The 16,137-nt window shown below is 36.3% G+C and overlaps 1 protein-coding gene across 1 annotated transcript in view; it reads left to right on the top strand.

Moving 5' to 3' along the window:
* The first annotated feature begins 752 nt into the window (after positions 1-752).
* arrdc1b (arrestin domain containing 1b) overlaps positions 753-16,137 on the top strand; it is a 51,544-nt gene continuing 36,159 nt past the window's right edge. The window contains exon 1 of the mRNA XM_038268252.1: positions 753-950. Coding sequence (XP_038124180.1) covers positions 833-950 — 118 coding nt within the window. The 5' untranslated portion in view covers positions 753-832. The remainder of the gene's footprint in view (positions 951-16,137) is intronic.

Below are 16,137 nucleotides of genomic sequence, written 5' to 3'. Positions count from 1 at the left end.
GTTCCCAAACACTTCCATTTTCTTATAATACAGCTGACAGTTGACTGTGGAATATTTAGGAGCGAGGAAATTTCACGACTGGATTTGTTGCACAGGTGGCATCCTATCACAGTTCCACGCTGGAATTCACTGAGCTCCTGAGAGCGACCCATTCTTTCACAAATGTTTGTAAAAACAGTCTGCATGCCTAGGTGCTTGAATTTATACACCTGTGGCCATGGAAGTGATTGGAACACCTGATTCCAATAATTTGGATGGGTGAGCAAATACTTTTGGCAATATAGTGTATATATCTATGTATATATAGATATATATATATATATATATATATATATATATATATATATATATATATATATATATATATATATATATATATATATATATATATATATATATATATATATATATATATATATATATCTATATATACATTTTTTTTTTTGTAAAATGTGTAATAAATAGAGCTGAGACATTTCCTTTGCCAAGAGGAAACTATGATAGAATTTTAGCTGTTAGCAGGCTAAAGATCACCTTTTTGTGTTAAAAACAGTTTCATGTGTGTAGATATATGATGAATTAAGGATATTTCTATAAATATACTCTGAAAGTAGTCTGATATACATGAATTATATTGTGTTTCATAATTGTTTAGTTTTAGGGAAAGTCTGTGAATAATTAGCATCCATAAACGAGCGTTTCTTAGCTGCCGCGGTGACGTCACTGGTTGCCATGGCGGGAGGGTGGGCTCGCGCTCAGCTCCTAGCAGCAGCAGGTGAGAGGGTGAGCCGCTCTGCTCAGACTCAGAGCGGAGGAGTAGCGGAGCGGAACCATGGGCAAGCTGCAGGAATTTGACATTACATTTACTAACAACAAGGTGGTTTACGGACCGGGGGAGTCCATTAGCGGAACTGTGAAAATACGAACCGCCAACTCACTGCAGTATAAAGGTAAGGGTTGGTTTTTATATTAACAACAGGCGAGAAGAACATGGTTTTGATGTATCTGTCTCCTTCCTCCTCCTGACTGGTGTCGAGTAGCTGAAATAAACTTTTTTTTCCCACTATGATTTTAGATTCAGCTCGTTTTATTGTTTGATATTTTGGGTGTCTTTTGGCTTGGTGAACATTGTCGTGGTGTTGCTTGTTTTCTGGGAGTGGACGGAACATTTCCCCCCCTCTAACGTCCACCAGCAGCGACTATAACCGCCGCAGGCTGATTGTTTTAGGTTAGTTCTTCTGCCATCCTGAATCACATCCTGCTTGTTCTAACATGCTGCTCCCCTCTGTGCTCTGGCTAAACTCTTACAAGAAACCAAAAGCAGAACAAACAACAGGTGTTAGAAGTATCCACGTGTTTAAAAACCATATTTTCCACCATGTTCAAACTCCCCATGCCTGTTTGTAGATTATATTACATTGTTAGATAAAAGAGAAACAATGTATGTAGAGTAGAATTAGGAGAGAACAAGGAGTCCATCGTATGTAAGTGATCCTTGTGGGATTTTCCTCTAACAATAACAAGGGCTGCTGTCTTTATCTGGAACACCTATTCAGAGTCAGTCTGTGCTCTTTCAGTTCATTATCATTGTTAAATAAAGTAAATTATTTATACTACTCCCCTTCCTTTAGTTACAAGATTAATGGTGTAGAAGTTGTTGGTGTTTTTTTATACCTGATGAAGCAATTTTTACCCACTAAATATTGATATCACTGGAAAAAATAAGTATTTTTTTTTTTCTTAAAATAAGTGCATTTGTTCTTGTATTGAGGAGGTAAAAGAGACATTGTGCCAATGGAACAAGACAATTTAAGCTTAAATTAAGAAAAAACAATTGCATTGTCTTATTTCAAGTGCATATTATCTATTTATCTTGTTTTAAGAGTAAAAATACTCATTCCATTGGCAAACTATTTAATTTACCTACTCAAATTTAGGTTAAATACACTTACATGAGTTTCATTACACTTTCTTTACACTATAATGATCTAAAGGGTAATTATTGGCTATTATATGCTTATAATAACAAAAAAAAAAAATCTCCAAAAATACAGTTTGGCCTATCTTCCCAAAGTAAGAGTTGTAGTAGGATCCAGGTGAGGTTATCTATGTATCACACAAGTTTGGTGGTACTACAATGATCTATAGTGTCATTATTGATAATTATATGCTTAAAATAACAAAGGAAAAATCTCAAAATATAGAGTTTAGCACATTTTCCCAAAGTAAGAGCTGTATTCTGAACTAGATGAGGTTATCTATGTATCCTACAAGTTTGGTTGCACTACAATGATCTATAGTGTAATTATTGGCTATTATATACTTATAATAACAAAGAAAAAAAATATCTAAACAAATAGTTTGCCCTATCTTTCCAAAGTCAGAGTTGTATTATGATCCAGATGAGGTTATCTATGTATCCTACAAGTTTGGAGGCACTACAATGATCAATAGTGTAGTCATTGCACATGAAATGATTTTGATAATAATCCACCTCTCCTTGGTGACACTTTTGAATATTTCTCCCTAAATATTTAGCAACTTGCAGACGGTCCCTGTGCATTTGCAAAGGACTCGTTTTGTGAAAACTACTGTTGTAGCTCACTGTCTACCTTGCTGTGATTGCGGAGAGGTACCTGTTTTGTAGAATAAATCATCCGCTGACGAGTTATTAATCCGGAAAAGCCGAACCCGTGAATATATTGCCAACTTTACTGCATCCCATGTTGCTGTCTCTCCTCTGCTACAGCATCGCGCTGTAGTGACTTGAGTTATATTTGCCCCCTAGAAAATCGTGCTGATGGTGGTCATTATTATATAAATATTCTTGCTTTCTACAGCGTTCCAGCTCATGCAGCTATTTGTACAGATCAGTTATCGTCTGCTCGCTGCACTGGTGGCTCCACTGTCTGAAATCATTCCGGTGTTGGCGACACTGATGATGTAGATCTAGTTATATTTAATTACAAACATGATTTTTTCCCCCCTGCTCTCAGGTAAAACACTTGTCAAGAGAGAGACTTGAGCTAAAACCGAAACTGAAGGGGTTGGAATGGTTATCCAACGACATTTTAATATGACTTCCCTACGACTTTAAGGCAGTCCTACATGCTTGACCCGTTAGCTATTTTTTTCTGCGCATGCACACTTTCAGGCATATATCTGTAGTGTGCTACAGTATCAGAGTCATTGCAGCTCATCTTTCGGGTGCATTTACGTCTGAAACGAGATTTATGAGTTGTGAAGTACCGTTGGGGGACTAAGGGGCTGACCAAAATTCTCCTATCTCTGGGCTTTCTAGTGTTAATTTAAGACATGTTTACTTATTTCTAGATAGTTTCTAGATAGTTTCCAGTGATCATATGATGTGGGGGCCATTGTCATTTAAATCATATCAAGGGTGTTGAAAAACCATCTTTAAGTCACTTCCTGAAAACTTTCAAGAAGTTTCTAGGTCTCTTTATTTCGGTTTCTAAATCAGTTACATTTCTTGTGCTAATGTGCTAACTTATTTGCACGTTTTTACAGGATGCAGTTGCCAGTTATTTTTGTCTCAGTTAAGATTGTTGCTTGTGAGAAGATGTAACCCAAAATAACAAAGAAAAGGCATAATTAGGAAGAAAAGAGATATAATCATGAAACGACTGGGCATTGCAAACACTGTATGATGAATTCTGAATTTTCTTCAGTTAGAAGAATGAATCAATCAATAAGTTAATGCCACTTTCTTTCTGAAATAATTTTGCATTCAATAAAAAGGGAAAACCTCTTTTGACACACTAATCGTTGTCTTGATCTCAGAATCTCGCAAATTTGTCTTATCAGTTGTTTTTTTGTTGTTTTGTATGGGTTAATTCATATCATCTGATATGGGAACTGTTCATTGTTGTCTATCGTGGTATTAAATTATTTTCCCTGCAGGAAAATTTAAAGTAGTTCCTCATTGAACTGTGATAGGCGCAACATTCTTGTTGTTTTCATCAACCTGTTTTCATCCACCTAATTTGGGCTTGTTTTTTAACTAGCCAGACCTTGTGGTTATCATTAAAGCTGTAATATATAATAACACTTTCTTAGTTTTTTTTTGTTTTTGTTTTTATTGTTTAAATTTTTTTAACTTATTTTGATTCCAGTACTTGATCATTATAAATAAACATTTATTTCCCCTTTGTTAGTTATTTTTAGGCAGGATTTGCACAATAGGGCCCTTAGATGGCTACACTTACAACACAGAAAATCAGTTGAAAAGCTGTGTTGGTCCGAGGAAAAAACGTTTAAATGCCATCAGAAAACAAAAACCAATGTAAAATGAAGAGTCCTAAAAAGATTAAAGCTTAGAATGCACTGAAAATAGGGCTGAAACAATTAATCAGATAAATTGTGATTAATCCATCGTTGAAATAATTGTCAACTAAATTAGTAATCGATTAAACGGTAACTGGAGTATGGAGACTCTAAAACGTGACTATAGCTAACAGGAAAATCCACGTAGAGCAGTAATTATACTAAAATTGTACAAATACTATCACATTATTAATGGAGTTATTGAAAACATTATCAACAGATTAATCGATTAGCAAAATAATTGTTAGTTGCTGCCAAAAATCAAATCAGTTAAATTACGTAGATTAATCGTACATGAACTCTAAAATATGCCATTTGCTAACAAAATATTCTACTTAAAGCATTAAGGAAAAAAAATTTTAATTTGTCTTTTTTGGGTTGTTAAGAATATAAACATTTTCCATTTAAGATAAAAAAAAAAAACAACATATCTTTACATGTATACATAGGTATATCGTTTTTTTTTTTTTTTACATGTTATGCCATTAGTTTTCTGCCAAAGTTTTCTTGCCTGTATTCCAAGCTATTGTATTTTGAGGTTTTCATTTTAAAATGGTCTCTTTTAAGATTACTTGGTTAATCAAAAATAATCAATAGATTAAGAAATTTGTAATAGAATTGATAGCCTCAAAGTACAGATGATTGTTTGCCATCTGAAGTCTCTATTGATCAGTTCATCTTGTAAAACGTATCCTTTCTTTTACGGACATAAAGTTCAACACATGATTCAGATAAACTACTCTTTCACTTATGGCTCCAGGCCTTACTAAAATGAACCCTGGGATTTAAAGTGTTTGTTAAAATGGTAATTAACAGATGGTTAGATTCCACTGATCTGACTATTCTTTCATTCATAACTTTATTTAGCAGAGCAACAACCTCTGACTAATTATAGGAAGAACTTGTTTTCTAAGATTTTCTTTGGTCACATGAAATAAAGGCTAAACCTTGAAGTAACCAACACTACAGATTGGTTAGAATATGTGGAAAAAGCCTGAAGTGTACTGTTGGGAATAAAGGAGGATATGTAGTGCTGTGAGCTTGATTATTTACTAAAGCTCATGCAGCTTTGAGATTTTAAACTACAGGTTAGTTATAAAATATTAATAGGATTGTGAACTGGGGTAAAAAAGAACTGATTTTACATTATCTTTGGGCAGGAGCTGAAATTACGCTTAACCTCTCCCTTATTTTTTCTGTCTCATATCAGTATAAATGACTACTTTTCTTTCTGTTTTAAATTTCAGCTTAGTCACATTTTTTCATACATTCAGTAATTTCCAAGCCAAAGTACTCCATCCAAAGAAACAGTGGGGCTTTCAACCGTGTCCATTAATGTTCTGTAGAATCTATAGCTGCATTATGTCTGTTCATTGACAGCATCTTTGTCAGCATTAGGTGCTGATGGCTGCAAGGCTGCCCTCCATAAAGAAGCAGTTTATACCTTATAATTACATACTATGTATAAATTACACAACAGTCATTCTCACATCACACTAAACATTTCCTGTTTAAGGCCAGCTAGGATTGCTAAGTATTTTGTTGTTAGACTTTACAAACATATTAGTTTGAGCAATTGTTTTTTAAACTGTGACTTGAGTCAAGTGTTTTTGATATCCTTCTAAAGTCTGGTTAATACCTGACGTGTCATTTTTGCTCCCACTTGTGCAAAAACATGAATCAATCAAGAGTCCAGTCTTTGATTATTTACACCGTCTAATGGCAATGAGGTGCAGAATGCACTTTATATGGCTCTTTGAAAATATAAACACTCAATAATCTCATTAGGTTATCACCTATGTAGTTTCCTTTTCGGCATTTTGTATAGAGAAGCAGCATCAGCTTTCTTGCGGCGCTCAAAAGGAGAGAATTTGATAATAGAAAAGTGAAGGGCATTACGCCAAACATTTGTAATATGATAGAAAAAGGCATTCTAGCAATGAGCAAAATAGATGGGGAAGGCATGTGGGAGTTCATGCACTTCATGGACCATAGTTCTTATGTTCTTTAATGCTGATTGTTTGACCACATCAGATATAAATACATCCCAATTATGGTCCAGTTTATTGAAACAAAGCGGCAGATAGCCTGACAGCATATCAGAGCGACATACCCTGTCTTAGTAATAGTTTTACATTTCTATATGTTGAAAATTAGAAGCCTTTCAAAAAATTTTATTATCTTGTTTTTTATTCATTAAGCCTAATGGGATCCTATTTTTATATGTTATAAGTCAAATAATGTGTAAAAACATATTTTTAACACAGCTGGGATGATACTTTTTTAAAGTCATTGGGAAGTCATTTTTAAATGTCAAATCATTGCTGCTCAAACATGTATATAAATGTACTGTTTATCAGACGATATTGTTCCAATAGTTAGAAAATTTCTATTTATAAAAAGTCCTGCCTTAAAATCTGTGTTGGTTTTTTTTGTATTTTATGCAGGCCAGTTAGTTATACGTCAGCCTAAACACCTAAATTCGCCCAATCATATATCAACGGTCATCTGTCAATAAAAATTTTTCGGTCATAGCATCATGATTCATATGTCGCAGCTAATATATGCAACTAGGGCTGCAACTAACGATTATTTTAAAAATCGATGAATCGGACGATTATTTTTTCGATTAATCGATGAATCGGACAAAAAATATTTTTTATATTAACCTCTTTATTCCAAAATAAACATTTTAGACAGAACAAACAAGCACACCAGTACAGGTTGCTCATTAACTGTACTGGTGCAATATGAAAAATACATTTTTGTGTTAAAACTACGCAAACTTACATGAGAAATGTAGCTGTACATCCACAAAATATAGGCTACTTTGTTTCATAAAGCGCAAAAAAAGACATTTTTGTTTTTAAAAGCCTCTAAGGGGTTCAAACAATAGGCCCCCCCATTTCAACAAATAAGTTTTTTTTAGACTAGAAGAGTTCTGCCTTTTAAGACAGGAAAGTATAGCAGTTAAAGTTGCTACTTGAGAAAATACTGAACCATAGAGATAAAAATAGCCCTGTGATTCAAATTATAAATTGTATTTGGAATAAAAATGAGAGAACTAGGGGTGCTAAAAAAACACATCCTCCAAAGACAGATATTTACATGGGAATGTGGCAGATAATTAATTGACATATTACTGATCTTGCTGGATTTTATTCTGCTTTACTTCCATAAATTGCAGGATCTTCTTTACTTTATCTTTGCCAGAAGATTTAAACTTTAAAAGCCTTGCCCTCATAATTTGCAAGTTAATTTATTTATAAAGTAAATGTAAACGCTGCTTAAGCTAATTCAAATGAAATTAAAAGTAAAATAAGTAGCCAACCTTATCACTGTCTGTAACCTACTAACGCGGTAAGGAAAGCATCAGATGAGCTACCTGAGAAACTAACGTTACGTTTCCCCACTTTAAAACCAAACAAACATGGTGGTTCCGTGCCATGTTAATTTCTTTTGAAAAAAGTTGCATGTTATCACTTTTTTCGCTTTACAAAGCGCAGGCTATTTTAATTATTGTGATCAATCTGCGCCGTCAATCCCGGTGCATGCGCGCTTCATTTGCAGTCTGGACGCTGAGGCTCTGAATGCAGCTGAGAGGGACTCCTGCGGGAGCGGGGGGAGGCGCCCCACGGCAGAGTAGGAACGATACATGCTTTCACGTAAGAGTCTCCAAAAGCCGCCAGTGAAACCGAAAAAAGTCGCCAGATTTGTCGCTAGTCGCTTTTTTGAAAAATAGTCGCTGGAGGGGTCTGAAAAGTCGCTGAGTTGGCAACACTGCTCCTGCGGCGCTGACTCGCTCTGCCATATTTTTTTTTCTTCCTCTTTCAGTCAAGAGGCAGTGATGACGGCGCGGCGGATGACGCAATAATCGCGCGTCACAACTAATCGATGATGAAATTCGTTGCCAACGCTTTTAAAAGTCGATTTTTATCGATTTTATCGATTCGTTGTTGCAGCCCTATATGCAACAGATGAAATAAGAAATAAGAATAATTTACTTTACCATTGAGTTCCGTCCCAGTGATGGACGTCTGTGTCTTCGGCAGGCGTAGAGCTAACAGAACTAGCAGCGTTGCGAGACAAGGGCTCAAACGTGTACGGCTGTAAACCTGCATGTTTCTGCTGTCAATAGCGTTACTTGACAGTGTCGTTGCTAAGTGCTACTTTGTTCCAATGTAATTTCCCATTGGGAACCTACTAGCACTTAGTTGCTAACTGGTTAGCAAGATGCTTCTGACAAACCTGCCACAACCAAATCGCTTCTGCTTCAACAATCCCGCCCCCTTAATAAACGACCAATCTCATTCACTTGATTCACTCGTGTAAAGTCGGGCACCACTTGGGAGAATTCAGAAATGCAACGGTTGGAACAGCCGCTTCCCTTTGACTTTAAAATATAATTCTTAACTTTTTTTCAACTTGGTATGTTTTAAAAATTACTTAGCAAGTGAGGTTTTTAAGAAAATAGGTGCTTATAAATTACTCAATAGTAAATAAGTAGGATCAATCTACTTAAGATGCAGTCATTTATTAATACCTTACATTTCTACTTCTTACCATGGTTAATTGCTATTTTGTACCATTTCCCATAAAAGTAGTGGTGTAACGAGATCGGGTTGGTAAGTCACCTTTTCCACACGCATTTTAAGCTCTGTTAGCAGACTTTCTGTGGAACCTAGGTCAGGGTTTTCTGATGACGTACTGATTGTTGTTTCTTTAGCCACTTTTCAGCATTACCACTCGACAATTAGGGTTAAAATTGTAATTATTAACTTGTAAAACTATTGCATAAAATTGCAGTTGATAGTATCAAATATCATCAACCAGCTACTTAAGCTTTTCTTTCTTTATCTTTCCACCACTGTTAGCTTTATCATTTTAGCCAGTTGTGGTCAGTATGTGAATATGGAGAATTTGAATATCTGAACCAAATATTGTACCCATCTAGTCGATTGCAAATTAAGTGCAGTGATGACTGTGATTCAATATATTTTAGCCTTGAGATCATCATTCAGTATTTTCATTTGCAGTTTGTTCTTTATGTTTACATCTATTTTGTAAAGTACACTAGCTCCTCCTAGAGGAAAACACCCCTTCATGATGCTGCCACCACCGTACTTCACTGTGTGGATAGTGCTCTCAGGTTTGACAGCTTTTCCCGATTCAGCCGAATGTAAAACTGGTCATTGGCTTCTAGAGACTAATCTATGTGCCTCAGACTTCATTTTCAAACTTAAATAAGCTTGTTTTATATGTTGCTTTTACAGTAATGGGTTCCTTGTCTCTGAATGGTCTTATCAGCACTCTTTCACTGAAACCTATAACACTCTGTCACCAGCTCCTACCAGCATCATCATAGGGCCTATTTCTTTGTTTCTGTGGTTGCGACTTACATGCTGCATAAAAAAAATTTGAGAAACAGAAGTGGTCTCATTCCGGAACACGATGGTGGTTGGACATTTCCCCTCTTGTTTATTGTTACGCAACTCTTTGAACAAATTAGCTAGGTTCCTTCACGCTTCTAGAATTTGTATTATAATTGAAGATAAATCTGTGGAGCTTCACATTTCTCTTGCTGACATTTTGGCTTTCTTTCTGTTAATCATCACACAAGGCAGCTTTATGATTAAGGTGTTGCTTTAAAATACATTTACAGTTCTGCCATTTGGCTATTATCCTATCAGATGCTTACATAACCATGACATTATCACCTGGGCTTAAAAGATAGATATTCTGTCTGTAAACTTCATACATTTCTAATTTACTATTTAAAGGAGAAATCCCCTAAAATGTAGTTTCCTTTTTTTGGATCCAGTAAATAGAAGTAGAAAGTTTGTTCTTATGAAATACATATTAGTTTGGTATTACTGTAATATCAGACTGTTGGGGAATTGTGTATTTTTTTTTATTCAGTGTATTTTTATACTCGGCATGAAAATGTGTTTTCCGTGGAACTGCATTGATCTGTAACAACTGCCTTCTCTTAACAGCAAAGCATATGAGGAAATGCCATGAGAAGTTGGCTTATGAACAAAATTTGGCAGTATATTTCCTTATATTTACTGGATCAGTTCTTCTCATAGTTAGGTAAATAAGTCAGGTAACTTTTTTATCAAGATTTTTTTCCTAACCAAGGTTGGTCTGTTTATTCTAACCACAATAGGCTTTGATGTTGATGCTGCTGAGCAATCAAAGGCAGATATTTTTACTATCAGTGAAGTAGGGTGGGGCGATACGACCTCAAATCAATATCACAATAAATTGCAAAGTCTTACCTAGGCTTGTCCCGATCCGATACGTGGATCGGATCGGGACGCCGATATTGGCAAAAAAATGCGTATCGGCAAAGCATGTAAAATGCCGATCCAGACTGCCGATCCAGTTTTTTATTTTTTATCCGGTCCATATTTTCCAGTTTCGCCGATTGAAACGATCCATTCCACTATTTTGCGCCAGTGTTTCCCTGTTTTGCATTTTTATTAAAACTTACAGTAATACTTGCACCTTTAACTGTTTACGGCTTTACTGTTCACTGTGCAATTTCAGATTGCTATTCATAATTTTGTCCAGTTTGTGTTTATCTCTTAATAAACAGGTAAGTTTGTTGTTACCAATCATTGTTTTTTATTCAATCTCACCTAATTCAGCTGGCTAGATGTTATCAAGAGTACTAAAACCCTTTTCAACATGAGTCTTACAACTAAGGCTAAATACTTTAACTTAAACTTAAATACATGCTCGGATAGGCTGGTATCGGCCAGCATCGGTATCGGATCGGAAGTCCAAAAACAATATCGGTATCGGATCGGAAGTGCAAAAACCTGGATCGGGACATCTCTAGTCTTACCTTTCTTACAATCAATGTATTATAAATGCTCCTCTATCAGAAATAAACTGCATGTGCAGGAAATCCAACTTATCTATTTATAATTCATTTAATGAATAAATCACATTGCACATTACTTTCAATTAATAATAAAGTCTTTTAGCCATTCAGGATTAAACATTCAACAAGGTCTCATTGAGCAGGAGAAAAATGTTACCTCTCTTGCAAACACTTTTACGCAAAGGTAATGTATCCTTTTGCACATCTTTGGTTGTGCTATAGTTGGTTGTGAAGGTTGGGTGTGTTACTTGGGGTACTCCCGAAAATTTTCAGACAAACTCTGCGTTTCGTGTTCTTTTGTTCAACATCTATGGTTTAATTTTGGTGCCACCGAAATTACGTGCAGTGAGAACAACGTGCATCGTTTACACTCGCACACCTGCGCACAAACCGGGTCTGCCACGTGCTCAGCTCTGACATCAAGCTCTCGATTTCTTCTCTGCTTGCTCATTTTATTCTTTGCTCTCACTCGGCTCCACAGTATTGACAGTATTTTATTTAGTTTACAGCTGTGTTAGATTCTTCTTCACTGGGCTCATCTGCCATTCTCTTTGTATATACTTGTGACTGGATTGGTGATGTCACGTCATTATGCACGTGCTTCAGTGTTTTAAAGTGGAAGGAAATACCAGCTGCCAGTGCAGACATAAAAACAGCAAAATAAAATGTATTTCTTTTACTGACATGAGAAACTTGTGAATAGTGAATGATGTGTAACGATAAAAATCCAGTTTATTGCCCAGGCCTACAGTTATGTGTTAAAAAAAAAAAATTATAAAAGGAAGTCATAGGCACCAAAAACTCTTTAAGAAGCCGTTTGAATCCAAATTTTATGATTGTGATTTATTTCAGCAGGTTGAAAGAAAAAAAATAAACATTTAAACCCACTCCCTTTACTTTTGTGGTCAATCCTTTCTTCTAATAATTCCCGTACCATCCATCCATCCATCCATCCATCCATCCATCCATCCATCCATCCATCCATCCATCCATCCATCCATCCATCCATCCATCCATCCATCCATCCAGCCATCCATCCATCCATCCATTCTCCGTCACGCTTAGACAAACAGGACAAACAACCGCACACACTCACACCTAAGGAGAATTTAGAGAAGCGAATTAACCTAACAGTCAAGGTTTCAGACTGTTGGAGAAAGCCGGAGTACCCGGAGAGCCGCCACGCATGCACAGGGAGAACCTGCAAACTCCATGCAGATAGACCCAGGGCAGGGAATCGCACCTTATTGCTCCAAGTCAGTAGTGATACCCACTGTTCCACTGTGCAGCCCCCTCTACTATACAAAATACAAAACAATAAAATTTTCCATTACATATTAAGATGTTTCTGTGTTTTGTTGGGGCTGCAAGAGAGCAAGGATTTCAGCAGACAACAGCAAGGTTTACCTATTTTGTCCTTTAGATTTGCCTTACTGGATTTTTGTTCTCTATGGGCTTTAGAAATGCTATCCAGGCTAACTGCTAATATTATGGTGGTTAAGCCAGTTTTAGATGTGAGGTATGTAATCATTTCCGTTTAAAAAAATGTAACCCTGAACTCTTTAGCTCAGTGATATATGTCTCTGAAAACAAATCAAATAGTGAATCACAGCTGATGGCATGAAGTATAGAAAAACCTTTAAAAAATAGTTCATTGAATGCTAAATTGTCCGGCTCCTCTATCAGAAAGACGGATATAATTCATGCTTCTCCAATATTTATTTAGGAAAGTAGTTTGTACTGTTTAACTAGTCAGAAATCACCAACAATCTCTCTGCTCCAACCACAAATATTATGCAAGAGAACGTCAGTGGTTGTATTAAAAGGCAGACTGTATAACTGATATAGAAACCATGTTTCACAATTTTTTTGTGTTAATCTACAGATAAACTCTGAAATGCTTCATAGGCATTACACATCTTAGTCCTGTATTTATTTATTTACATCACAGCACAAGCTACCCAGATGTATGATTAAATAAATACAGCTGGATATTAATAAGAAAGTGCAGGCTTTTTAAAGTGCTGAATGTTTCTGATGCCCCACGCTCATCCTCTCTCCATTATTGATGATGGAGACCAGTAGAGAGCCTTTCCATTGATTAGCTCCTTTACAGAAACATCAGTGGAGATACTTCAAATCTTTGAATGAAAGAATAAGGTCCATTATTTACATATAATCGCGGACATTTGCTATGATCTACATCTGTTGAAGTATAATGTTTTAATGTAGCATTTTTATTCTGTAGGAAAGCAGAAAAACTCGTAATAAAACAGAAATTTTCATGGAAAAACAGGAAGTGAGTCAGGCCATGAAGCTGCAGCATGTTTTCTGTGTCATGGAAAGATCTGCTTGTTATTCAGAGCATTTATGACCCCAAACAGGCTGTAAAACTGAGCTGTGTCAGAGCAGGAGAGATTGACATTTTATTAAGAAAACATTAAGTATTGTGAATAAAGGGAACCCATCCGTAAGATGTCTTTTTCCTGAAGGTTTCTTTTTTTATATATATATAAAATAAACCCTCCTTCGATGCCAAAGCCACATGCCACAACAATCATAGCCCCACAATAAAAAATACTAATCTTGGAAAAAGACTAGTCCGGTGTGCTTTAGTTTGTTCTCCCTGAAATAGGACATCTGAATTCTCTTTATCACTTCCCATGTAGCCGAAATCAGTTTGTAGATGTTTAGGATAAGGCTAAAATGGTATTTTCTGCTAAATATTTAGTCTGTGTTGCCGTTGACTAAAACATGAATATACTAAACAATCTTTGTGCTTAATAAACGTCAATGTTTTTAATTTCAGACTATGAGTCATATTTGCTTTGCGGTCTTTGGGTAAAGGTCCTAAAATGTTGAGACTTTGTCATTAGTGTCTGTTACTATGTCCCCAACGCCGTGCTTCTCCTTTCGTCTGGCATGCTCCAACCTCACTGCGACCAACGTCTGTGTGTCTGCCGAGTCGCATGATGGCATGACCGAAAAACCAAAGGGAACAGGGAGGTAGCAGGAACAGCAGGATCTGAAAGGAGCAGGGTTTGCACAGGCATGTCTGCTTTCTGGTTAAACAGGGGGGATATTACGGACAGTAAACAGATGAGAAACTGAAACTTTTCATGTTACGACATGCAGATGTTGACATTTAAGATGTTAAACTTGTTCTTCTCTGCCAATTCTGGACCTTTGAATTAGACTGTGCAATCTAACGTCATGCAGCCTCAATTAAGTGTACTTAAAGCTCAACAGCTAAAACAGAGTAAATCTTTGTTTATTTTCACTGAATGGATGAAAAGGCAGAATGCATTTATTTCACATTAATATCTGAATGCATCCTGGTGTTGAAGCTGAATTACCAACAGATCAGGCTTTGGTTCTGCCATATTTATCTTCACCTGGTTGCTTATAAACTTGGATTGGCCAATGCTCACTCTTATCACATAAAGTCGGAACCTGTCCTGTGATCATTAGACACACCACGGCCATTATCAGCCAGTAAATTGTAAGCAACAAATCAGGCTTTTCGAAATTAAAATATCTTCTATATTTTCTAGACATTCACTATTGCTCATTTAATTCTTTTGGAATGAAAACACCAAATTCAGGTTCTTAAAATGTAAAGAAAAAGATAAATGGAAAAATATGTGTCCCACACAACCAATAATTGTTAAAACTCCACTGTCAAATATCTACAGTCACTGACATCCTCTGCAACAGCTCATAGCTAAAGAAGTCGTCCATTTAGAGGCCTTTATCAAAGCATATTAATGATAAGTCAGCTGGAAGGAAAACCCCACAATGACCATTTTGTCTTTATTGTTTTGCATCCATATATGTTCATGTGATATATTCTACAATGGGGGAGTACACCGAATGCAGAGAAGCTGAATTTGTTGTGTTTCTGGTAGAGATGTCCCGATCCAGGTTTTTGCACTTCCGATCCGATACCGATATTGTTTTTGGACTTCCGATCCGATACCGATACTGGCCGATACCAGCCTATCCGAGCATGTATTTAAGTTTAAGTTAAAGTTAAAGTATTTAGCCTTAGTTGTAAGACTCATGTTGAAAAGGGTTTTAGTACTCTTGATAACATCTAGCCAGCTAAATTAGGTGAGATTGAATAAAACACAATGCTTGGTAACAACAAACTTATCTGTTTATTAAGAGATAAACACAAACTGGACAAAATTATGAATAGCAATCTGAAATTGCACAGTGAGCAGTAAAACCATAAACAGTTAAAGGTGCAAGTATTACTGTAAGTTTTAATAAAAATGCAAAACAGGGGAACACTGGCGCAAAATAGTGGAATGGATCGTTTCAATCGGCGAAACTAGAAAATACGGACCGGATTTTTTTTTTAAAACTGGATCGGCAGTCCATCCTTCCATCCATCCATCCATCCATCCATCCATCTTCCTCCGCTTATCCGGGGTCGGGTCGCGGGGGCAGCAGCTTAAGAAGGGAGGCCCAGACTTCCCTCTCCCCAGCCACTTCTTCCAGCTCTTCAGGAGGAGCCCCAAGGCGTTGGATCGGCAGTCTGGATCGGCAGTCTGGATCGGCATTTTACATGCTTTGCCGATATGCATTTTTTTGCCAATATCGGCGTCCCGATCCGATCCACGTATCGGATCGGGACAAGCCTAGTTTCTGGTGCACTTAATGTTTAATCATGTTTTGATTACCTAAGATAATATATAAAGCTCTGTGATGGATTTAATGTGTGCTTATACTAGCAAATTAATATATAGATATGGTGGTCTTTAGCAAATCTACTCCATTTTAATTGAATCGTTTTGCAAGTACAGTAGAGACTTTTTCAATTTAATGTCAATTTAATCAGTTAAATTATATGCATTTTTATTTTTATTTTCTATGTCTTCTGTTATCCTCTTTCT

Source organism: Cyprinodon tularosa, unplaced genomic scaffold, assembly GCF_016077235.1.
Source record: "Cyprinodon tularosa strain WSP-4 unplaced genomic scaffold, ASM1607723v1 ctg7, whole genome shotgun sequence".
Lineage (NCBI taxonomy): Eukaryota > Metazoa > Chordata > Actinopteri > Cyprinodontiformes > Cyprinodontidae > Cyprinodon > Cyprinodon tularosa.
The sequence above is the reverse complement of the archived record's forward strand: the minus strand, read 5'-3'. Positions and strand labels throughout refer to the sequence as shown.